Source organism: Platalea leucorodia (genome assembly GCF_965183815.1).
Source record: "Platalea leucorodia genome assembly, chromosome: W".
NCBI lineage: Eukaryota > Metazoa > Chordata > Aves > Pelecaniformes > Threskiornithidae > Platalea > Platalea leucorodia.
Window position 1 is genome coordinate 45,567,123 of NC_138859.1, and position 26,031 is coordinate 45,593,153.

A 26,031-nucleotide genomic window follows, 5' to 3' on the forward strand; every position below is an offset into this window, starting at 1 on the left:
TTGCACGTGCTCCTGCTCCCGCACTGCCAAACACAAACTAATTGGCCGAAGCGGGTGCTGTGACTGAGGTTGGAAGCCAGGAATACGGCAAAAGAATGAGTCTGAGATTGCCAGAATAAACCATAGAACATCTCTGCGAGCATCCGCCAAGTTTGATCTGTAAAACATCAAACTTCTTCTCCTTTTACCTCAAACGCTATACAGACTGTATTTACCAGATAGCACATGAAGTTAATAACATAATAAAACCCTAGATCAAAACTAGCTATTGAAAACCAAACCAGCATCAATGTTTGCTTTCCAGATAAGCCAATTTTAACACCCGATCGGGCTCAGCGCATCCCCTCGGCCGCGGTGGGAGCTGGCCCGGACCCCGGAGCTGGGCGCGGGGAGGGAGGCGCCGGGCACCCTGGCTTATCCCTCATCTTCCATAACGCTTATCCTAAAAAAAAAAAAAAACAACCGAGCACAGAAACATACTTTACAGTTAATCTATTTTAAACAAAACCGTCTATCTAAAATATCCATTTGCCACTAGGTTTATTTTTGACTACACTGCTTGTGAAAAGCCAAGAGAGAAACTTAAACCACATGGGCCAGGATTTCTTCTTGCACAAAGGCACTATTGCCAATTTTTTACCATTTTATCGGGAGTATTTGGTGGGCTTTCTTTTCTGGAAAGTCAGAGCTGCTGTAGTCATCGATTACAGGATGATCTCACATTTCGTATTTTGAAGGCTAAGCTTCTAACTCCCGTGTCTGCGGAGGAGAGCTGGGAAACGGGAACTCTGAGGCAGAAAGCCCCAAAGGCTAATCAAACCAACCCGATCTTTCCTATTTTTAAAATCTCGTGATTTCTTTTTTGTTGTGGATGGGAGGGTGCCTGACTCGGGACATTTGAACCGTTGAGGTTAGCGAGACTACGACAGCTTCTCCCCATCGCTCTGGCACCGTAAGCAGGCCCTACAACGCCTGCCAGGTGGCGTGGGGGTTACCAGCCCAAAGTCAGGAACGCTGCTGGCCGAGGCTACGGGCCTGGACATCCCAGGGGCTTCGATTCGGGATTCGCTACGGAGACGGACAGGAAAGTGGGTCTAAGGTTCATTTCTGACATTTTCTCTATGTTCCCAAGGCACGCAGGGCTAAGTGATGGGAGGTTCCTACGTTTGGACGCTTCGGTGTCACCGGTCTCAATATGAGACTACGGACGTTGTACCATAGTTCAGAGTCCACTGGAGAAGTATTTGGCAAAATAAACCAACAGAGTAAGATTTTTAATATTTCATACAGTGCTGGGCAGTTCATCGCTTGTACGTACCACACAATAACCAAGCAATTTCAGATTACAAGGGATTATCTTTGCTTTTGCAGTTGAAGTGCAATCTAGAGTGACCGGCGCTGCAGTTATTGCTGATATTGCTTCACTAAGGGGTTTCCACAAGTTCTGGGTCAATTGTTGCCCATTAGCATTAGCCGCCATTACAAAATAAGTAAACATTTTTGAAGCACAAGGCAATCGAGGGCCTGATCTTATATTCAGTCTTTAAGGAAAAAAAAAAATCACACTGTAATATAATGATTTTCATTAGTAACAATACATATTCTCCCAAGTGGGTTCAGTGTTTTGTAAATGATAAAAGACCTACTTGCACCAGAACTTGAGGAAGAATTTATATATATTACGCTGTCGCACAATTATTTTTTAAAACAATACACCAAAAAAAAAAGAAAAAAAATGTGGAAAAGGTAAGAAAAAGTTGCAGACCCCATGCAAATGGACACACGGCTAATGTTAAGAACCAAAACATGGCCTTTTTGTCAGTCACATGCAGCAATTTGTCTACATAGTAAACCGTTAGCAGAGCTGATCAAAGCACTGAACAGCATTTCTCACTACCCTCCTCTCTGCTAAATGATCTGCAGGACTGAAGAGAGATGTGGGATCCTGCAAACTCGGATTCGTTCCCACTCTGCCACAAGAATCTGGGGAGGGAGCGGGAGAGGAACGCTGCTCCTCATTTATTGCACATTGCCATATGGAAGACTTTTCAGCTGTTACATAGTTAGGCCTCGCAGCCCCTCTATCTAGCAGTTAAATATTATTCTGTCACTGTTTCCCTTTGTATAGACGGAGAAACCGAAGCTCGGAGAGGCCGCGGGCACGGCGCCGGTGCTGCAGCTACATCGAGTCAATGGTGCCAAGGGGGTGAGAGGCTGGGGCTCGCCGAATACACCGCCGTGGCGCGGGCCGCCCCGGGGACCGGCTCGGGCTCTCTGCCCCGACCACGAGGGAAAATGTGAAATACGGTCACCCCGGTCCTGGTGACGGGTGACCTGGCCACACTGCGATGCACAAGGCGTTTGGGAGGAGCACGTGCCTGCGGCAGAGGAGGCTGGGCTGCCGCCGCGGCTCTGAGCTCCCGGGGATGCTCAGAGCTCACGTTGACACGTGTGTAACTTGCTCTGAGGATTAACTTTGTACTTGGGACTTACTTGTACTTGCAAATAACCCCCAACCTCAAATAGCCGGATAAAAGTAGAGATGGTGCATTTTTGGAAAAAAATCAGAAAACGAGGAAAAAATCCTTTTGCATTGCGCACCCGCGCGCATCACCCTGCGTACCGGGCAATACGGCTTGGTTTCGCTGCTGGGTGCAAGGATGGGTAACGCAGAGAAAGACGAAGTGGCTGGTCCTGAAGACCTCAAAGAATTAGGGAGGAGGCAGGCAAGTTTGAACCCCGTCCTGCTGTCACCCGGGGAGAAGGGGAGATGGAAACGGCACGGTGAGAGGTCCGGTCAAGGTGGAGACCATGCAACTGGGACGTGGCTCAGAAGAAAGGAGGGGCCTGTTGCTGTGCAAGGCTTTCTTTGAGGATACTGCTCAAAGAAAGAAAAGAATCCAGAATTGTGGGCGTTTAACAGACACAAAATGCTGCTTGGTGATCCCAGACCCTACCCAGAGTCTCCCCATGCCACGGGGTAAAACAGGGCTTGGGCTTCCCAGCCACGAAACGAAGCACCGTTCCCTCCGCATCCCCGACTGCCGGGGTGGTGTTTCTGACGGGGGCAGTGCTCACGTCGCCCGAGAAGCAAAGATGGAATTAAACGGGTTTTATAACACCTGAAAGATTTCTGCTGCCCCAGCTCTGGGTGTGCAAGAGCAGCTGAGCTGAGCCGCGGGAGGCCCGGCAGGGCCTCTGGCACATAGTACCTGTCTTGATATTTTCTCAGTTTTAGCTCTACGTTAAGAAATAAGGGACGTTATTCCTGAGTCAAAAATCCACGTCCTGCCACAAAAAGCTTCACCTGATATTCTGCCAGAGCTTGTTTGTTTTATCTGTGTCTTATTACTCACGGTTACCTCTCCTCCTCTACTAAACCCCATCATTTCTCTTCCCTTTTGCTGCTTGTACTGAGCTGGCCTTTAAACCCCGGGCACGTTGCGGAATTTGGGAAGTCCTGCTCACTGTCCAAGAAATCAGGATCTGAACTCACTGCTTAAACCTCGTTCTGGCACACGGGGAGAGGAGCTAAATCCAGCCTGGGACTGGGCTGCAAGGTTTGCAGGAGGTTACTGAAGCGCCAGCATGAAAAGCATCAGATCTTTCCTAAGTCGCAGCTCTCCCCTGCCGTGCCGGCCTGAGCTGTAACCACCGTTGGCATTTTTGCTTCTTACGCTCTTTTCTCCCCTCTCTTTGCATAAAATCGTTTTGTCTCTACTTCTCCAAGAATATCGCCCGGAGGAGGAAAACTGTCGGGTATCTATCTTTCCTTGGAGATCTTCAAACAAAAGATGTTCTCTGCAACATTTGTCAATTTTCCCATTAAAGACGAAGAATTTAGCTTTCGGAGCGAATTTTAACCCTTCGGACAGTAAAACCGGATTAGATGTGACAGTAACGTAAAAAGCAGTAGACAGTTGTCTAGATCGGGCATCCCGGTGCAAGGAGAGCACCGTACTCCACCGCAGCCCTGCACCCACGGGTGCTGCGCACGGTGCCTCCTCGACGGCCACGGCGGGGGCCTACGGTCAGAGGGAGCAAAGATTTTGGCGGCTCCCTAAAGGAGGGCACGAGTCGCGCTAATGAAGCGACTCCCGAAACGGCGCGGTCGTGCCCGACGTACAGCGCGCGCGGCGCAGTGCCCGCGTCGGGACCGACCCGGGGCTGGAGGGGTTATGGCAGGCGGCGTCTGCTAACCGCAGGGCTGAGTTTAGTGAATTTGGCCTGGCCTTAACAATTTTCTTGCTGTTGTAGATTTGTCCCTTAATGGTATTTGAACATTCTTTTGTGGTTTAATACCGAATTGCACGGTGCGGGAGGATAATTAGTGGGAAGTATTAAGCAGTTTATGTTCTTCTGTGATTAGAGAAGAAGTCTGTGAGGTCTTTGGGCACTAGTTCCACGATGTTTTATTTTGCCTATGTAAAATCCTTCAGGAGAAAAGGGTGTTTGTACCTTTGATTTCACTGGGCTTTTCACAGTGAATAATGCGCTAAAATATATCTCGCGACCTGACTGGTTGGACTGAAGTAGTCAGGCTGCTGGGTCTTCCGAAACGAAGTACGTGATTTTGTGAGTAATTAGGGCCGTGCAGTGGTTTCACTGTGTATTTTATATTATATCACATATGCCTATTTTTTATTTAGATACAAAACGCATGCACTTAAAATACACAGCAAACCAACTGCAAACACATACATATTACAGAAGAAACCTCTCGCTGAAATAACACGCTTACACTTTCCCATGAACTTTTCCTTTCAGCCAGCCTCATTAATACCCCAAAAGCACATTTTCAATTATACGGATCCAGATGCTATATGAAAATACGTATTTTTATACCGCAGCCGTTCCTAGAAGCCCCTCTCCTCCTGCGCTGCGCAGGCGCCGTGCTGAGCCGGAGCTCTGACCTGAAGGGGTTACAGCCTGGATGAACAAAGACAGCCAAAAAATAAAAGCAAGAGGGGAGCTGAGGCACCCAGAGGTGAAGCCGCTTGCCAGAAAACTCCCTCGCAGGTAGGCACAAGCTTGGGGAGCAAGGTCCAGCTGCCCCCGTGCTGCCTCCTGACACGGCACCATATTCCCATCGACCGCTCAAATTCACACTTAAATGCCTAACACGTGTTAGTGCCAACTCCTATAACAAAATATGGTTATTTGGAAGTCCTCTAAAGCTGCTGCCGCTTGAAAAGTAGTTAACGTATAGCCAGATTAAGAAGGAAATCAACCGCTTGCTGATAAATTCCGTGTAGCCAACTCTTGGGATTTTATCGGGAGTCTGGCAGTAGTTCCTGTTCTTTTTGGGTTTTATTTTGTTCTAAAGCCTCAGCTCCAAAAATTCAGTAATTACATAAAAATCTAGATCTCATGAAAAACAGCAGTTTCAGGCCCTTGCAGCTGTGGACAAAACCTGCAAGTGTGATCGGCGCAGAGCTAAAAGTTCGGAAAAAACCAAGAGGCAAACACAAACCCGCTACATGGCCGTGTTGCCAAAAGCCTGCTGAATTTTGGGAACTTGTGGCTCAGGAACCCCAGCCCAGCTTTTTACCGCCTCTCTGGCGGCTGGCAATCCCGTCCAGGTGCTACCCAAGCAGGGTGGAAAGGCGAACCGCCAACCCCCATGGAATCCCTCGGCAAGATGGAGCCCGGCACGCGGGGCGGCCGCGGGCAGGGGCGATGCCGTCGCCGGCTCCCGGCGAGCTCAGCCGGCCGCCGCGGCACCGGGGTGCGCAGCCGCAGACCCGGCCTTCCCGGCCCACCCCCGGCACGGTTTTAGGTGAGGCTCGGCACTACCTTCGCGATAATTTTGGCAGGTATTATTTTTGCACTTGGAACGTCCTTGATTATTTACTGCAGTAGCCCCAGCAGAGAAGCCTTCAGCCATGAATTAAGTGCAGCTCGTTTCTTCGCCCTCAATAATAAACCGCAAAATGTACCCTGCATTTTAAACTCTTCCTCCAAATATCACAGGCGAGGAAAACCTGAAGGGATGGCTCGCGTCAGAGGCACAACAATTCAGGAATAGGCTCTCAAATGATACAAGTTGTACTAAAAATTCAGGCGCCGCAGCCCCAAGCCTGGCGAGGAAGTGGTTAACAGACATATGCTGTATAATTAGGAGATGCATTAATGATTATGAATAGTAAATGACTTGGTGCAAGGAAAAAACCTAGTCAAAAGGGACATGCACCTATCTTACATGTTTATTAGAAACTGTATATAACCAGAGAATTCTGCTATTAAGAATCCTGCATTATTGGTGTAAATACTTCCAAGGGTACATCAAATTGTAATCTTTCATACGACATCCATCAAACCAGGCTGGAGATTTTGACAAACATTAAACACAGTAAGGAGGCAATTATGTATGCATGATTTAATCTGCAACTAATTAATATGCAAATTTATTCATATGTTAGTTACTAAATTAAAAATGCAAAGAAGCCCTTATGGTGATTCTCAAAATTTTGCACAAACAGAACATTTAAAATATAAGAAAAAATGAAGTTTTTTGGAAACCTGCGGCATACTTTAAATCTTTGGAAACCTGTTGCACGGAGATGGTTCAAAAATATTTACTTAGATACCGGAGAATGATAAAAGGTGCGTTAATTTTATGTCAGAACGTGGTGGCAGAAAGGTTAAACACGAACCTCTGAAAGTCTTAGGAGATGTGCACTAATTATCAAACAAACTGTATTCTCGACCGAACTCCCACAGCCTGCAAAAAAATCCAGGCTGGGCACAAAGCGGTCATCGTCCGGGCGCCCTGCTCCGTCTGCGGAGGCGCGGGTGCCGACTCGGAGCCGAGCGGACCCCCAGCCGATGCCCCCACATCTGCGCCGGGACGCACTCGGACCGTCGGGGACACAAACCCCACACGCTCGCGTCACCTGAGTAGGTTTTATGGTTAAGAAATCTTCTGGAAAGATTGAAAATAAGAGGTGTGAGGGAACTAATTGGGTGAAGGCGGACAGAAACGGCCTTTAATTCTTTTCCAGATGCATCTTCAAAGAAAAACAAGGATGCAAACAAGGCGCAGGCATTTAGACTGTTTCCTGGAGAACTGCTACAGCTACGATTCGGAACAGTTTCTACCCCCTAGTAGGTAAGTAAAGAAGAGTAATTAAGTCTATATTATACCACTGTTTGCATTTTGAAGACCTCTGTTAAGGCATACGTTTACTGGGCCAGAATTTCCTTTCAGCCCTATTTCCAGGGGGAGCTCGGTTACGTTCTGAGCTCCGTACGTGGCTCTGAGACGAAGCTGGAGCAGCCGGCACGGCCAAAACCCGCGGCACAGGTCGAATACAGAGGAAAGCACAGCAAGGACTTCCAGGCTGTTTCCCAGGCCAGTGAACTCTCACTATTTCCTTTTTTTTCCCCTCCTAAAAAATAAAAGCAATCAGCTCGGCTGCAGGCCAGCGCCAGAGGAGGACGTTGGCATCAGCTGCTCCCGCTCCCACCGCCTGCTTTGGCCCCCGGTGCCGAGGCCCCGCCGGCGGCAGCGCGCCCGCCGCCCCTCGCCCGCAGGAGCCCCGTCCCTGCCGCCGCGGCCGGGAGCTCTGCTGGGAGCCCCCGGGGTGCCGGCTCAGCGCCGGGCGGCCTTCCCGCGGGGATGGGGCCCGGCGGGGACCCTCCGGGCTGGCGCGGCTCCTCGCCGGAGCGGCTTCATCTGCCGGGTGGGACCGCGCGCAGCACTATCCCGCAGCGACGTTTCTTGCCGTAAAACCGATGAACTCTTCTTCAATTTTAATCACTACGGTTGTACGAGCACCTCCTTCTTCTGCGATTCACCGATGCAGAGCGCTTTTAGGATCAGGAAAGAGCATCCAAAGCTCCAATTTACCCAATTCAAGGGGAAAAAGTCTAGACTGGAAGGGAAAAGTCCAGCAAAAGTGCTTTGAAAATACCAACAGGCTCGGTTGCACGTATTTAAATCTACTTTGATGCGCCTTGATAGGTGACTCTTGATTTTTGTTTGGGCCAGAACCGAATGTAAGGCTTTTAAAAGCTTAAACGTACACATTTATGCATTCATTACACAGTGTTAAATCTAATTTGTTCTTTTTACTGTCACAGGAAGCACATGTTTAAAGCAATCTGTTTCCTCATATGAATGCTTTCCTGTCTGTTTGAAAAAAATTGCAACACACTTTACCCCAAGTAACCAAGAGGTGATCATAAATATCCCTAAATAGCATTAAACAGATATGAAAGACATTAACACTTCCAGAATGCCAAAGTAGTATTAAAAAAAATTCTAACAGATGCTCCTAGGTCAAAAAGTGAAATGTGTGTTTCCTGAAAAAACACTCTCATCAGAATCATAAATGAACTGTGAGCGGAGAAATGAGGTGTTGCAGAGCAAACGAGAGGATCTTTTTGGTTAAGGACTCTCGCACACTATTGCCAAAGTGTGGTTGCAATAAAAGAGCCAAAATTAAAGGCGAGTTTGCTGAAAACCAATATCCTCTGTGCTCCACCAGGTGGCAATGACAACAAGGGAGGGCTGCCAGCCCCCGACCTGCCCCGCGCCCGCCGCGCCGGGCACGCTGGCTCCGCCAGCCTGGACTGCGACCAAGGGCTTGGACTTGGCCTTGTCGCTTTGGGCCTTGCGTTTGGCAGGGAAAAGATGTTCTCCTCTGGAAACGCAGTCAAAACACCTGTAATAAGCAAATCTAGCTTAAAATGCCCAAGTTACCCAAGTCCCTCTCGCTCCGGAGCGGGGACACGCGCTTCCCTGCTCGGGGGTCTCGCTGCAGCGCTGGGCGATGCCGCGGCACCCAAAGGCCAGCGACGGAACGGGTCCTTGAGGCACCTACAATATTCAAGTCATCATTACGTGCTAGAAAAGCAGCAAATAAGGGAGCCTTTAGGCCTTTTTCTTATTTACGGCACAGCGAGGATGGCATCGGTGAAACGCCCATCGCTGAGCCATCCACGCCCTTAAATATTGTGGGTGGGCTATGGGTCCGGGAGGGGTCCCATCCCCATGGCCAGCTGTGGTCCCCGTGGCCAGCTGCGGTCCCCGTGGCCAGCTGCAGTCCCCGGGAACCGCCCAGGGCACCTGCCTTTGCAGAGCCAGAGATGAAACCCATATGCATTACATCCCTACGCATTAAATATGCAGCGCCGACAAACGTGAGCTTGTAACGTCTCAGAGCATCGGCACGGCTGAAAGGAGCCCTCCCAGGGCCCGAGGAAAGGGTATTCTTGAGGTCTCCCGAGGGATTTCCAGCAGCGGAGGGGGTGACCGGAGCCCGGCAGGAGCTCGGTGGGGAGAGCGAGCAGGGCAGGACAGCCCGTCCCGTTCTCCTGGAGGTGCCCGTGGGGCCGAAGCTTTGGGAAGCAAAAGGCAACCCGCGTTTATGGGTCTAAAACCGCGCCGGGGCCACTGCGGTGTCCCCTCCGCTCGGGCGCTGACTTTAACTGCTTGTTTGGCCTGTCGAAAGGCGCTGTATGCCATTGAAAATAAAATAACAATAAAAAAACAAGCAGCCATTGTAGGGCTCCTAGGTTTCGTGCCAAGAAACTGTCAGGGGAGCTTTGCTATGCATTTAACAACGTTAATAGTTATTGGAGCTCTTTATGCAATTTTTTTTCTATATTTTTGCTATGCTGATTTTTTTGCTCATTTACCGCTGCAGTGTAAAGGCAAAAACTACTTCAGAGCAAAATATTAATGTTCCTTTGGTAAAGCACAGAGGCTCTGTTAACGAATGGGCTCCGGTCAGAGCGCGAGCGTATCGATCCCGACGGAGCATCTCCAACTTCCACAGACAACTCCTTCCTTCGCGTCCTGCTCTCCCCTCCGCACGCTGCATCGCTCCCCCCACCCCAACCCCACGTCCAACCCCTTCCGAAACGGGAGAAAAACTTAAAACAAATGAGATCAAATAAATAAATCCCCAGCCCCAGAAGCCGTCCTTTCCCAAACCCACGCTGGAAAGGCCCGATACACGATAGGGTTTAAATGCTTCTATCTTAAATGCTGAACTGTGCTAATCAGAGATCTGAAGGCGCTGCACTGCTTGTAATGAATACAATCTACAGATAATATTTAAAGCTACAAAATCAAATTACTGCATAGAGAATTTTTTTTTTCATCTTTAAATGCCTTTTCCTAACAACTATCCTCGAGTTCAAACAGAAAAATTAAGTGCCGAGTTTTGCACTTGTGAAACTCAGCTCAATTCCCAAATGAAAAAAGATTTACAAATTACATAGCTATAGAAAGAAAATGATTGAAGGCTGGACATGACATCGCCGCTTATTTTTACATTTATTTACTGAATAAAATGCATTTTCGGACCGATCCTCGTAGAAGGGAGCGAAAGGGAAGGCGAGAGCAGGGCTCGGCGGGGCGCCGGCAGGAGCGGCCGCGGGGCCGCCGCGGGCAAAACCGCCCATCGCCGGTTTGTCTTTTGTTCTGCCGGGAACCTTCCGACGCCGGTGCTCGGTAGATGCCGACAGACAGACTGATGAAAAGTTTAAATGAAAAACACGCGTCAAGTTTAGAGGGGAAAAAAGACACCAGGCTTAAGCACGCAGGGCGCTTTTCGCCCCAAAGACCAAACCAAACGCCCCGGGAGCGGGGCCTGCCCCTCGGGCGCCAGCGCCGTCCTAACACAGAGGAACAAACGCCGCTCTGCCTAAAAAGCCATTTTAAAAGAACTGCCTTAAAAATACTGCTGAGCATCTACTGTGTCTCATTCTGCCCTTTTTGCAGGCACTTGGCAATCCCCGGGATTCGGTGGCCAAGGCCTTCGGCCGAGGAGGAGGAAGGGCCTCCTGCACTACCTGCAGCGCTCTGGAGAGGGAGTCTCTGCTCAAGCTAAACAGAAAACCCCCACTAATCCCAGCCTCTCCTTCCAGCTGCTAAGAATGGGCCAGAACTATTCAGTACTGGAGTTTTTAATTTTTTTTTGGAGTCCAAAGCAGTTAAACATTCAGAAGTGCGTGAATTTTGCAGTAAAGGTTTTGCCTTTAAATCGAACGAAAGGCCAAGGCCTTAAATACACATATCAGACCATCCCTTTCAAATTGCTTTTTCATGTTGGAGATCCCCTGTGCAATTCATTAAAAACTAAAAACTAAGCCATTTTAACCTGCGTTTTCTCTACCTTTGAATCTATTTTCAACCACCACCACCACAGCATTTTGTCCGCAAAACGACGACTTAGTCCTTCAGATTCGGTGAGCGATTTCGGGTGCCGTTTGCACCAGACGGTCTTTTAACCCATCGCCTCACCAGTGCACAGTAGATTTTATCATTGCCTTGGTTTGACTTCATTTGCTGTGGGCTAAAGCTGTATGCCAAATGTATTTATTTACGTGAAAGCAAAAAGCAGAGCTTTGTTATAACTGGGGGGAATAAAAATAAAAAGCAGTGTGGAGTTTAATAAGGTTCTAATTTTAATATGGAAAAACCCCAAATCGTAATGCGGCATGATTTCCACGGCTGGCCAGAAGGGCGAGGAGGGCCGCTAGCCGGGCTGCTTCCCCGGGGGCCGCCCGACGAAGGGGATCTTGTCAACCCGGTAACGCGGCCAGCGCGACAGCCCCGTCGCCGGCGGGAGCCCCGGGCAGCGCCCGGGGAAGGGCGGCCGCTGCGCCCATCGGACAAATTATTCAGGGAAAACGTACGGGTGCTGCGAGGCAGGGGAACGCCAAGTACCCTCCTGCAAGCGCGTTGCAGCGCGTTACGCGGGGCTAGCCTCACCTCCGTGGGCTCTCCCACCTCAGAAGTCGCTGAATTATACTAAAATATTATGATAAAATTATAATATTAGTTCCTTTTATCCCCTCCTTAATCCAGCTGCTACCTCGCCCCTCTCACTTGACGCAAGTTGACAGCGGGGTCCCAGTGAGCTGCCTCCAAGCTTTCAGCCCCATTGTACCCTGCTGTCCTGGGATGCCCATCTCCAGGATGGTCAGTTCTGTCCCAAGGAGGCTTCACCCCATGGCACCGGTCCTCAAAGCCCCCCCAGACCGGGATCCCCGCTCCAGGCAGGCACCGCACCGCTGCCCCAGTGCTGTTTGGCAGCTGGCGTGCTCGGGCACGGCGCCGGTGGGTGACAATCCACAACCCACTGCTGAACCCCGCGGAGCTCCAAAGCACCCAGCAGGTGCAGCATGGAGAAATGTCCCCAAAGATGCCGGCAGCAGCGACGACGTCGGCATCCCAGGAGCGGCCGATTTTCTGATACGGCAGGTGGCACAGGGAAAGTCGGGGACATTGTATTTGTTTTGGAAAACTCCCATTGAAGTTGGATGTTTGAAGGGAAATTCATATGGTTGTGTTTTTTCACTTGAGGTAGGAAGTCTGCGAAGCCTGCACAAAAAGCACAAGCAGTGCTTCCTCACCTCCCCGCGAAATTACCAAGGCTTCTCCCATGGAAATCAGAATAAAGCTGTGGAAAAACTCCAGGTGGCATCCCAGTAGTAGTTCTCTTTCCTTGGTTTTTGGAACCGAGCAGGTGTTTCCTTAGGATGTACAACTGAGTCACACGTTTCCTTATCTGTCTGGCCAGCAAGGTCAGAGCTGGTGCCGCTTGTAAATACACACAACCGCGAGCGCAGAGAGACGCCTCCAGTCTAAGAGGGGACACCTTAAATTACGATGAAAGAAAGAGGCTCTTGCCATTAAAACTGAGGCCCGGGGGATTTTACCTGCTGATTCGTCAACAAAATCAATTAATTTTTCAGTTCCTCTCTTCTCTTTTAACACAACTGAGAGGATATTTGACTTCTCCCACTCTTCCCCACAAGAACCCTCTCTTTATCTACATTCAAAATAAGGTGCGGCACCAGCCCAGGCCATGGTTGCAGTCCCACTCCTGGGTGCGGCCCAGCTCCTGCTGCCAGACCCGGTTCCTTCACCCGAGCCCACTCGCATCTCTTTGACGACTGTAGAGCAAAGTAGGTGCCACGGCCAGAGACGAAGCCCTGGCAGAGGAGGGAGCTGAGCCCAAGCCCCCTTCCCAAGAAGGAGGTCGCCCGTCTTCCCCAAGGGCTCCTACAGATACAGCTTCCACGGAGATGGTTCAACCTGAGGAGCCATCACCTCCTCCTCTCTCTTCCCTTTTTAAGCCTTTTGTTTATTTTAAAGCTGTTGGTTCTATTAAGAGTAAATTAACCTTGGAAACCAGAAAGACATGACCGTGATCGCTGGCTGAAGCCGTGGTCTCTGTCACACTGAATCATAGAATACCAGGTTGGAAGGGACCTCAAGGATCATCCGGTCCAACCTTTAAATGGCTACGCCAGGGCTGGGCCACGGCTGCTTTTACAGCCACGGCTTTTGCTCTCTTTCCATTTCGCTGCAGCCGGTTTCGGGGACGAGGGACGCTTGGGGACGCTCCGCCTCTGCTCAAGGAGACATGAGGAAACAAGCACAGGGTGAACCACCCCGGTCAAGAGAGAGGTGTGAACGTAGGGCAGGGTCGTGGCGGGAGATCCTGGACCACCGACCATCGCCCTGCTGCTGCCCCCGCGGCGGCCGGCACGCGGGATTCAGAGAAACCGGTGCTTCTCGGTACAGCTGGAAGTACAGCTGTGAAACGAGAACTGCGACACGGCCCGCTCAGGGTTTACGATCGGCAGGGTGCAAGCTGGAGTAACTCTGCCACCATCCTCCCGTTTCACTAGATACCGACAGGACCTCTTACTATAACGCGAACCCCCCACCCCTAAAGCACCCTAAAAGCAGCTCTGCGTTAGCTCTGCTGTGCGCTGGCGGTGATGGAGCTATGGCAGCAAAACCTGCAGTTTGCAACTGCAACTTCACCCCAGACCACGCGGTTCTGTCGCCGAGCGCCTGCAGCCGCTCCTGCCGCGGAGGCGGCAGCCTGGAGGGGCTGCGTCGCAAGGCTGCTGAGCTGCGGGTGCTGCCGACGCCCCCAGCACCAGGACACGGGGACGACTCCGCGCCGAGCTACACCAGCCCGCAGGGCACGGCGTTTTCGGTCCTCCCTGGGAGGGGAGGCGCGTGGTCGGGGATTCGGGACGGGCCGAAAGCTGCATTTATCGGCACGGGCTGAGAGCCTGAATGCCGCTCTCCAGGGGCAGAGCAGGACGTGGGACTTCAGCTTGGGTTACAGCTCCCGGGCCTGCCATCGATGGGGATCAAACAACGGCAATCACCCACTCTTCCCGGGGAGCTGAGGGAGCAGGAGGCCTCGCGGCGGTCAGAAAGGAAAGAGTGCCCAAGAAGAAGGAAAACGGAAAATGAATATATTGTGCCACAATGACCATACCTGATAGCACGTTTAATAGATGATAATCATACCAAAAGAGAAAGCACTGGCGATGGAGGAAATGCATGAGGTGAGAAATCCATTATATCCAGGCACACTACTGGAAAGCTTGGCCACAAAGGAGAGCAACTTGAGATGCAGAAAGCCTGCAGACGGCCTTTGCCGGGCTCATGCACCCGTCTTCATTCTCAGAGGCGAAAAGCCTGCCCTGGCCATGCTGGGGGCTCAAAGGGCGCGTTGCCACTTGGGTTCCTCTGGGCTGCTCCCGCCTCTGTCCCAGTACCCCCTCCTTCTGCTGAAGCACGCGATCCTGCTCCAAGAAAGCCAAGCAAGCCACTCATACCATGCCCGCAGACGACCAGCATCATAAGCTCTCCGGAAGGCTTCATTTCTGACCTTTCTTTTGGTCCTCAATACATTGCGTTGTATTACAGGTGCTACCTGTCGGAAATGCGCACCTGGGCAGCCACCGCTTCCCTGCCGCAGCGCCACTGCAGTGGACTTAGTGAAGTCTGGATGACAGAAGGTCCTGTAAAAACACCGCTCAAACGTGACCTCAAAACCTAAGCCCTTCCCTCTTTGCTCACTTTTTCCCCCAAAGACTTCCCATTCCATACCCCATTCCTTCACGGACGCTTCCAACCAGCGCAGCTTGCTCGTTCCTGACTCTTACTGGTCAAGATAAGAAAGGCAGAAAATGTCTTGGCAAACACTTCATGTAAAAGGTCAGATGCGATTCAACCATCAGCAGGCAAACTGGATGAAGGCTTCAGGTTAAAGATCAAAGAACAGCAAAGCCTGAGGATGCAGTTAGGGTGGGAGGTGACCGTACAGAGGAGCCACCCGGATTGCACGATGCCAGGTGACAGCGGCATCCGACGCTTACAAAGAACGTTGCACTAAATGACTGCAAAGCCTCTCATAAAGTAGCTGTTATCATTACTCGGTAAAGGCAGCTCTGGCCTGCAGGTCCAAACAACGTCCACGTGCCCTCGAGTTCGGGCTATACAAAGGCCCAGGTCAAACCTCGTCGGTGGGTAGGTGCCTACCGACGGCACCAGCCTGGGTACAAAACGTTACCAAGTCATAGCTTGGCAAAGTTGCATGAGCACTCAACAAGGAAAACCAAGTTTTTACAGAAAAACCTCATTTTTGCCGACAGTCGTGCCCACACCTCATCCTCAGCTGGCTCAATCCAAAACACCCTGACCATCACCGCTCCGCTCACGTCAGAGCAAAGCTTAAGGCGGAAAGCTCCAGTGCGAAACGGTCCCAGTAAAAGCCCTCGCCCCAAAGAGACTACACAGAGCCAGTTAGGGCGAAGGAAGCGCATCTCCGAGATGGGAGAAGCTCCACAAAGGACACTGTGAGGATGCTGGGCAAAGCCAATCTCCCCACGCCCCACGGCAGAGCACCCCGAGTCCCCGCGGCGGTCGGACAGCGCCAGGGCCCGCAGGGAACCGGCTGCTTTGGCAGGGGACACGCCAACCCAGACCAAGGTTTTGGAGTTCAACCTTTCGGTTCCAGCTCAGCTCAGACCTGTCTCCAGTTCATAACTGCTGTGATGAGCTGCGGCTGAGACCGGCCGCGGGGGTCCAGCACGGACAGGACCCCCCAACCCAGAGCACACCTGCAAGGGTCTCACCTTCTCCACTCCGAATTCCCTTCAAATCTTCATTATTTTTTAAACTCTGATTGTTTCCGTAGTTCAATTTACTTTGTTTTCCAAACTCGTAGCCATTTCTTATAATAAAGGGGAGCTGATACAACATATTTATTACCATTTATCATTGAAACTTTTATAAGACTACTTATGAATTAATCAACAATAACTGCTTTCACAAACGCTGCTGCATTAATCTCCATATCCGCTGCATAAATCACATTGAGAACAAGTTAATATACATATTTTAAGAGAAATACAGCAATATTTCCACCCTATCAGCTAAGTATATTATAATCTAGTTAGTCAATTGATAAATGCATATACTTCATTCGGCATCATAAACCCTGGCCGTTCAGTGTGACACACTGGACCCTAAATATAACCTGACCTTTTGTAAGGGATTTGTTCTGTTTGAGACACCCAGGTGCCTTTTCTAAAGCAGCACCCTTTCAAACGAAATGTATGCTTCACGATACACGAAGACAAGACGACCCAAATACCTATCCGTCTCGTCGCTTCAAAAAGGCTGCGTTTCCTTCGGAACCATACTATTCTTGTATTCGCGTAACTGGACTTCTCTTTTAATTTCCTTATTCTTGGAAGACAGAGCTATGGGTGATTAAAATACTCAGGAATGCCTTTTCATATTTTCTTTTCTAATAAATTGTACAGCTTATTAAGATAATTTGACGTATTTGAAGTGCATATTCTACTTGGAGATAATTTGGCTTAGAAATAAAAATACTGTTAAAATAGTTGAGAGTATTGAGCTGTAGAAGTATGTCTGTTCTGTACAACAACTGTATTCACAAAAAATTAAAGGAAGCACACATTTGAGACTAATCTGCGACAAACATAAATTGCCTTTCATTCTTTCGAAGCAAGAAGCAATCCAGAAAAAACTTTTGCAGCAGTTATAAATCCCTGCACGGTGACATTTCCAACGCTGCCACTCTTCCCCACGCAGTGAGGGCAGATAGCAGGGACCGCTTCCCCGAAAGCATCTTTTATAGCACGGATACAAAAATATCCATGTGAACGTCCTGAGGCGGGCGCCTGTCTACAGAGCAGTATTTTAAATGATAAAAAACGCAGGTTTGGGGTGGTTGGTTTGGTTTTTCCCTCCCCCTGCCAACGCCAGCACGATGCCCGAGCTGCGAGAAGGAGCTGCCCAGGTCGCCGCGAGCGCGCAGACCAGGGCGCGGCGTGCCGCCGCCTCGGCACGCTGGCCGTCACCCCTACCGCGTCCCGCCTCGCCTCCGACCGCCCAGAGCTGGGAGGGATATCGCGTGCGACGTCGTCAGAAAAACTATTAAAAGCTAAAGTTTCATCGAAATTAAATCCACCTCTAACCTGAAGCGTAACAGTCCTCATAAAAACCTTCGGGGAGGATATTAGCTATTGCTGTAAAGGAGTCCAGTAAAAACCAAACCCAAAAAACACACAGTGAAATAAATTTAACATACACGTGTGGGAACTTATTTTTAATTAAAAAAAAATAGTATTGTTACTTTACTGGAAACTTGCACTTGAGAATTCCCACATTTCAACAACTTACAAAGAAGATTTATGTTCACATTTGTTTAACTTTATAAAGATTACAATAATCCGTGCAATTAAATCAGGACGTTCAGATGGGCTTTTCTCTTTCAGATTAAAATGTTATTATCTATAAAGTGACCAGTAATGAAACTACTGTTTAGCACAGTCACTACAATAACCGAAGCTTTACAAGTATGCTAGCTTGCAAACCGCAAATTTACTTGGATTTATGGTAAAAACATAAAACCCATCTGAGATTAAGATGCCAATTTGTTATATATTCCGCAAGATGGATTGCCACTCAGCTCCTCCTAATAACCAGATTTAGAGATAAAACAAACAGAGTTATCAGGTACGAAAGGGAACCCCTCTTGAGTGGTTTGGTTTTCTGTTTGCTACGAAAATATGTATTATGTATTTTTAAAGTAATGGTGGAGAAAAAATTAGAATAAAAAGACTAGAATAAAATGCACTCTTTAGCCATACTACTCTCTATGCTGCATTTACTGAGATGTCGCATGATTTCTTTTAAAACCGCTATTTTATATATATTTTAAGGGATTTAAAAGTAGATGCTCTCAGAAGACGCAATGCACCTTGGTACAGCTTTTTCCGGAAAAAAACCCACAAAGATTTTACACAACGACGACTAAATGAAAATTAACGGAATAATTATTTGGATCACGAAACAAAGGACTTCACCGAACCAAGGAGAAACCCCAACTTCTGCCTGCACGATGCAAAGATTTCACGATAAACCCTGAAAAACGTGATGCTGGATGGCACCTCTAACCCTCCTTACAAAGAGGGATCGGGGATATTCTTTAAAATATCGGGGAAAAGCCGGGGTAATTACCAGCTTTCTCGTTACCGCCTGAGCAACCCACAATGCCTCTGGCAGCAGCTGGATCCCAGCGGTTGACACCTGGGCTCACCCCCAGCGCGCCTCCGCCGCAGGTACCACAGCTCCGAGACCTCACGGGAAAATGAAGATGCTCGCCCCGCATCCCGGGCTGAGACCCCCGGAAATTTCTCATAAATCCTCTCCGCACATCTCGTTGAACATGCAAATCCGTAACGCGGCGGCAGCCCGACAAAGCAGCCAACCGGCACGGGGAAGGGATGCTCGCCCCGCGCAGGTACGCGCCGCCCGCGCCGCGGCGCGCGCCGCTGAAAAGCCACATGAGCAGCACACGCTCGTCCCCACCGTGCAATTAATCACTTCCAAGTCGGGACAAGCGCCGAGGCTGTTTAACTCTCCTTACCTCGTCCTCAGCCTCTAGCGCCAAGCGCTCTGCCAGCCCGGCAGCGGGCTCGTTTCTCTCTGCCTGCAACCGAACAAAGCCACCGCGACCACAAGCAAGCGAGCAGACGAGCGGTACTTACTGAAGATGGCAAACCTGGAGGAACTTTTCGAACTTTCTTTGTTTGTACTTCTGAAAAAAGACAAAATGGTGTCTTCGTAAGACAGGCTTTTCCCCCCCCCCCCCCCCCCCCCCGAGATTTTCTACAGACCCAGCTGCTAATCGCCCTGCCCGCCGTCTCACGCCAGCCTCGCAGCAGTTTTGGTAACACCGAGTGGATGCCACTGCTCTTAAGTCTGACAGTAAAACGCTGGAAAACTGTTCATATTTCGATCTCGAGTGGTAGGGCCTTTGTTTTCCCCTTCCCCGGATTTGCTTTGAAAAAGCGATTTTTTAAGGCTCCTTGCATGCTCGACAAAGAGGACAGAGAGGAGCAATCAGCTAACGTTAAATAAACCCCTCCGAGAGTCCTGGCGGCGTCCGCGGACGCTCTGCCGCTTATTGTATTTATTGCAAAGTATTGCTAAACAGGACGAAACTCCGGTTATTTGTTGCAATGGAAAAAAGAAAGGTTGAACACAAAGTCACTCACCCATAGAGGTGCTGTGGAGAGGCCTCCGCCGGGGGTTATTGCTAGAATACTGATAGTACTGGGAGCCAGGCTTAGTGGGGGAGAGCGCTCCTGGGTTGCCAATATCCATGTCACCTCCAAGGAGACTTTGCTAAAAGATTAAAAATATATACGTGTGTGCGCGTGCATGTTAAATCCGACTTTCCTCATCATTAGCTATTTCTCATTCCTAAAAATAACACAGTCAAGAAACCTGCACAAGCAACTGAAACGCGGAAGCGAGAACCTGCCAACATTTTAAAGGAGACATTACAAAAACCCCCGGTTGAGCATCTTTTCCTTTGCTAGGAGAAGACGCAGCAATTCATTTAAAATACGATTCTTTACATTTAAAGGAGACTTATTGCCTACTTAGTCAAATGCAATCGGTGTTTTAAAAACTTTTGGAGCTCTGTTAATATATGGGAAGGTAATTTAGTTTCTTCACTGCGAGCAAGATAGCGAAGTGCACGGATTCAACAATAATAAAACTTAAAAAAAAAAAATCCTGCTGTTGACAGAGCGGTTCGTTCAGCGTGCATGAAACAGCTTCATTGTCTATCCCCGTGCAAGGCAAAACTCACATCCGCGAATTAAAGATATCAGATTTTGCACACTAAAAATCCGCACAGCAGGCTGTACGTCATATGCGATTAAAACGTGAAAATAAAATCAGACGTTATTAATATTTTTTGCAACGCTATCAGAAGGAAAAAAGCACCTCAGAAACCCCAAAACAATTAACGCTATTGTATAGCGGCAGCGGTAGCGGCAGCAGCGGACTTTCAATATATCCATTTTATGCCTGTACCATTAACTAACAAGACGCATCCTGGTGACCGCAACATTTTCTCAGCTACGAGAGGACTACGGTTTCCAGACGAGAGCAGAAAACAGTATCTGACCCAGGCTATAAGAAAAATGTTAAATCTTTAAGAGACGACGACAGAAGAACAATTTCCTGAGTAATGTTCTATTTGCTATAAACTACGTTGAAACTTACCCATAATATATAAATCCCCTGATTACACTCTGCATTGAACACATTGTTCTTTTAATTATTCTGATACGCAATAAAACAGGTGTAGATACCACCATTTATATTAAGAACAAATTTACCATTTAATAAAGAAATTTTAAAATTAAGTACCAAAAATCTAACTTTATCGTTACTTGTAATCAACTTTTACTGACTGAACTAATTACTGTACTTGATAAAGTACAGAATGTGTTTTCCCTAATCTAAATTCTAATCACCATGTCACTCACAACAGACTTAGTAATGCTTCACTAACACACTATTCACATGCAAAATACTCTAAATAGGCCAATTATGACTCTGCCCCTGTTCCCTGGTTAACCCGCTGAGAACTGAAAAATTTCACAAGGCAGTCACCAACTAAAACAAAGGCTCCTTGTTTTAAATTAAGACAGTCTTTTTGATTCCTAAATAGCTCAACAAAGTGGCATGTCTTCTGCTGAAAGCAGTTGGTCAAATATGACCCATGAGCTGGAAAATCAGAAATTAAAACATCCTTACTCCTTGACTATACCTCCAAAAACATTTAAAGATAACTTTTGATTCTAGAAAACTATATTCCTCTTTTTTCTCCCAGAGAGGCGACAGGAGAAGCGCCGAGGAGGGACGGACAAATGGGCTCCGACCGGTTGGGGCTGAAACCCTTTCCTGGTCTGCAGCCTAGCATCTGCCTTGACAGACCTCTCCGAGCCCGAACGATACAAAACCGCCAGTCAGAAGGCACTTTGGGCTAATATCTTTACGTTCAGCTAATGCCTAATATACACCTGCAATGACTACGCTCCTTTTAATAAACAACACCTGCACCGGCAAAAATGGTTGCAAGTCTATTGCATAATGGCAGGGAAATAGATGCACAAAACGCTCGGGAAAAAAGGGTTATCGATTCACCGTGAATCTCCTCGGGAAAGAAAGGGAATTTTATTGAATGTCTCGGAGCATTTCAGAATGAAACGGCGCTAACCACAGAAATTCTCTTCAGTCATATATTTTTAGCACGTATACGTTTTAACATAAAGACAGACCTGCTAAATCTGTGCATGCTTTATCCATATGTCGGGTAGTCTGAAAGACTTAGAGCCATCAGCTGTATAAATTCCTATACCCAGCCTACTAGATTTCATTTGACTTTAAAAAAAAAAAAAAAAGCGTATATAAGACAGCGTTTGCAAACTATTTTAGATTAAACAAGATTCACTTTAGGAGCATAAACCATACACATACCCTATGTTGTTTTTGTTTTTTCATCCAAACATTTTTCTCTATAAAAAGATGCAGAGGTTTCTATAGAAAAAAAAAATAAATAAATCCCAAACGTGTATTATTATATTAGAAGCAAACACACGTCCCAGGCTGAAAGGCTGCACGCCTTTTGTTTAGCCGGCGGGGGAAGCCGTCGCCCTGCCACTAGTTGCACTTTGCAACGCCCGTTCGTTCCTCTTGACCTAACAGGTAGCCGCTGGCGCGGGGCTTACGTTCGCCGTCCCGGACCCGAGGTTCTCCCCCCGGGAAAGCAGCCCGGCGGGCGGGCTCGCAGCCCGCGGGCCCGCTGGCCCTGCGGGGGCTCCCACCCGGCAGCGGGGGTCCCTCGGCAGCCCGGCGCGCCCAGCGACCGCTGCGCGTCTCGCCGCCGACAAAAGTCAATCCAAGTGCTATCTTACCGACGGCGTTTTCTACAACAAAAATTGATTTTGTTTTGAAAAACGCAGCGCAAAAATTTTCAGCCCAACTGTCACGGACTCGTTTCTTCACTCTCTTAAAGAAAAAAACCCACAAAGAATTAACCCAAACCAGAGCAAAGCCCCCTCCTTTGTCTCCTATGGGACAGAGACGTTCTTACAAGGTAAAAAAATAAAACCCAAGAGGTGGGCTTGTGCGTTCAGGGGACCCCACCGGGCACTCCGGGGAGGGAAAGGACGATACAAATATAGACGTAGTTACTGGGAGATGCTGGTGAAGGGAACAATGGGCATTTATTACTGTTCAGCCTACATGTCACACTGCTAATGGCCTGCAACAAAGAGAGAGATAAAACGTTTACAAACCACAACGCCATCGATTACGCAGCCTTTGGAGCTCCCCTTCGCTCCAAACCGGATCTTAGAAAGGCAATGAATTATTAGGCATCAAAGTTAATATTTACCCCTAAGAAACGATGAGCTTAAAAGCCAAGTGTGACATTTGTCAAACTGCCCTGCGGTCTGTAGGGGTTGGATGGGCATATATAGGGTGCGTACGGGGGAAGCGGGCTACCTTCGGGCGCGAGCAGGACGCGGGGCGTCGCACAGCTCGGAGCTCATCCGTGTAAATCCTGCAGGCGCATTCCTGCCTTAGAGCACCTACCGTACTCACAGACCTAGGCCGCTTGCAGGTTATTCGTTTCATAATAAACAAAGCCACTGAATATCAACTATATTGAATTTGCCAGTTGAATGTGAGAGTTTGAGCTAAAAACAATCACAGAAGGGAAAAAAAAAAGCAACGGAGCAAAATCCATTTTCACATTGAGGCACGCAGCTGTATTTTGTATCGGCTGCGATGCTTTTGCCTTTCTCCTTGTTACGCGCAATCCTGTCGTCTTCCTAGCAATCTGTAAAATAAGTCGCCGACTAGCGAATCCTGCCTCCGAAATCTGAATAACTAGACAAAGAATTAAAGCTGGGGAGGGAGAAAACGTGCCCGTACTACGGCAAAGTACTATCCATATGGATAGGATATTACCCCTCCTGGAAAAAACAAATGTTGTTTCCATCGCAAACCTGAAGTTTTGCTTTTCAAATGAAAATCATGCGAATTTCACGTAAATATTTGTTTCAGACCTAATAGGCAGGAAACACATTTGCAAAAAGATGCTTTATTTTTCCCTTTGTGACAGAAACAGGTGAGATTAGAGCCTGACAGAGTGCTGCATTTTACTAATAGAACGTTAATTCAGATTAAAGGAAAACGGCCTTGAAGCCTGTAATCCGAAAGCCTCTGAAAACACCGATCAGGGAAAAATACCTCAGAAAAGGCCTTTTTTTTTTTGCTGACAACCTGGATATTTTTTTTTTTTTTTTTGACATCTTCACGCTACGCCGTGATCCAGTATCAAACGCCGCATCACGGGGATGTTGCAGGCAAGAGAAAAACGGGCTTAGATGAAAACAGATTAAGCTCCTTTTCTGAACGATTGCCAAATGTTTGTGGGTCGCGCTCACGTTTGAGTACCCCTGCGCGCACAGCTGCGGCCCTGCACGCCGCTCCCAACCTGCGGGATGCATAGCGACGGCGGGACGCACGCTCCCCTCGCCGAGAGCCTGGGAGAAGCGTCGCGCGGGCGCCATCGGAAGCAAACCGCCGCATCGCACGCCGCCGCGCCCCTGCTTTCTCCCACCCCGTTGCGGTAAGGAGGTTTCTCCCCCTCGGTGGAGAGGGTGAGGAGCGGGGATGAAGGCTGAGAGCGCCGGGGTCCTCGGCATCTGCAGGTGTAGCCGGCAAACCAGCACCGAGGGGTCCTCCTCCGGCCGGGGCAGCTGGCGGTGCCCGCGGGTGCCGGGGCACCCCTCCCGAAAGCGCCGCGGGGCTCTCGGCCAGCCCTGCTCGGCCTCTGCACGCCCAGAGAACACGGGCACGCGGGCATATTTTACACAACTTTATCAGCTAGCTTGCCCAAAAGATATCATTTTAAAGGCAAGCCCATTTTTTGCAATAAATTTCACGTGTATGATGAGAATTCATGTGCTTCATCTAAAAAAAACCCAGAGTCCTGCTATTTTTCACAATGTTGCACCGTTTCTTAAATTAAAATTCTTTACACTTTGAAAGATCAAAGCTTGTTTGCTTGCTTTATCCGCGTGTAGGCCTTCCCGGCTCTCCCTGCGAACACCGCGTCTCTGCGTTGTTCCCTCTGCTGCGGCACCGACGTCTCCGTGGGCCGGCAAAGTAGGGCAGGGAGGCCGTGGTCCCGCGGCCCCCGCGCCTCCCCGGGGAGCCCGGCCGGCACCGAGCTCCCGCTCCGCCGGGGTACCCAGCCGTCGGGAGGCTGCCGTGCCATTTTATTATGTTTTTTTTCCCCAAAAAAAAGAGCAGGAATGAAGGTGTACCGCAAACTTCCTCGACACGAAAAACTTAACGCGTGCTGCGCGCGTACCCAGGGCAGCGATGCGTGACGCCGGACCCGAAACGCGGGGTCGCGGCAAGGAGGCTCCTCCGCGCTCGGCAGCGACTGAGGTCCTCCTGCCAAATACCTGCGCTCCTCCGACCGCTCTTAAACCACCTCCATTTGACTTCTCAACATCCATTCCGTTGCAAATTTGCAAACAAAGCCACTGGAATTTGTTGAAATCGCATCTAGTTTATGCTGAAACGGATGAATAGGAGGTAATTTTTTTCAGATTTTTTTTTTAATACAAGAAATTTCTAACCGCAACTGTCCTGGTTTCCTCTCCTTTAGTAAAATCACAGGATACAGGATTAGATCTCATCATCCAGATTTCAGCTGCTCTTACGTGCTCTATCCTCAGTTTATGAATTTTCACTTAAGTCAAGTTAACTAAGTCATGCCGCATACACATCTGAATCATTTCTTGGTTATTTCCTTCTGTGATTTCAATCCTCTGTTTTTAATCAAATTATGAAACTAAATTTCCACTTATCATGTGACTATCAGGGCATCTGTTCATAATCTGTCCAATTCCTACAAATACTCCTTTCTTTGGCTTTTGGAAATTTGGCAGCTCTCTGTAAAATCTTCTGTGTGTCATTTACGTCCAGTATTTCTCTCTAATGCCAAGTGTAAATTGCAACCCATTGACGGCAAACACAGAGCAACAATTTCCCTGGGTTTTGCCGAGTGTGTTTTCAAGCTGAGGTACTGTTTTCCTTTTTTACTTAACCAACCGTAATTCTTAAAAGTATTTGCAGAAAAAATTTGACTTTTCGAGAACAAAGGAACTTCTGCCGCAGAGATTTAATTTTTCACAGAGATTTGGTTTTTTTTTTCCAAGAACACTCACGTGTATGAAGTGAGACAAATTTTAATATGTTTATTTTATTTTCTCTATCTGATGGCAACTAACCTTTTGTTTCATTTCTTCTGCCTTCTAGGGCAGCGCCTTCAGATAGCTGTGCGCCGTGTTCAGCAGTTTTCTTTTGACTTTGACCTTTTCCATTAAAAAATGCTTGCAGGTATTATCAAATAATTTTTCATGTTCAACCAACCCTTGTGCATTAATGTCATCAGTATTAGTTCTCTAGGTTTTTTTAGGTTTTTTCACTCTCTCTTCCTCTGCATAATTTACAATTGCTCTTTAAGTTTAAACCTTTCTGGAGTCATTTTTCCCAGTTGTGCTTTCTGCGCATTGGATATAACATCGGCGCCACAACAGCAACCCGCAAAGTTCATTTACTGGTTTCAGCAGCATTTCACGGACGCGGAGTGCTCTTAAACGTGGCTGAGGTTCGACCACCTCTGGCCAGCAAGGATCTCAAATTTGTTCCCGTGCTCATTTTCCTCAGCTATTTCAGGTGAGCAGGAGAAAAAAAAAAAAAATCATTTCTAACTTCTTACCTCATTTTTCCCACATTTCCTCCTGGTGTTTGCTTGCTTCTTCCCATCCCTTCAT

The 26,031-nt window shown here is 48.5% G+C and overlaps 1 protein-coding gene across 4 annotated transcripts in view; it reads right to left on the reverse strand.

Moving 5' to 3' along the window:
- The window catches only part of LOC309601856 (transcription factor 4), a gene marked incomplete at its 5' end in the record, with an annotated part of 235,706 nt that overhangs the window by 74,016 nt on the left and 135,659 nt on the right, over positions 1-26,031 (reverse strand). For all 4 annotated transcript variants that reach the window (XM_082335056.1, XM_082335057.1, XM_082335059.1 and 1 more), the window contains 2 exons: positions 18,859-18,908; positions 19,369-19,498. In XM_082335056.1, the coding sequence (XP_082191182.1) occupies positions 18,859-18,908; positions 19,369-19,498 (180 nt within the window). The remainder of the gene's footprint in view (positions 1-18,858; positions 18,909-19,368; positions 19,499-26,031) is intronic.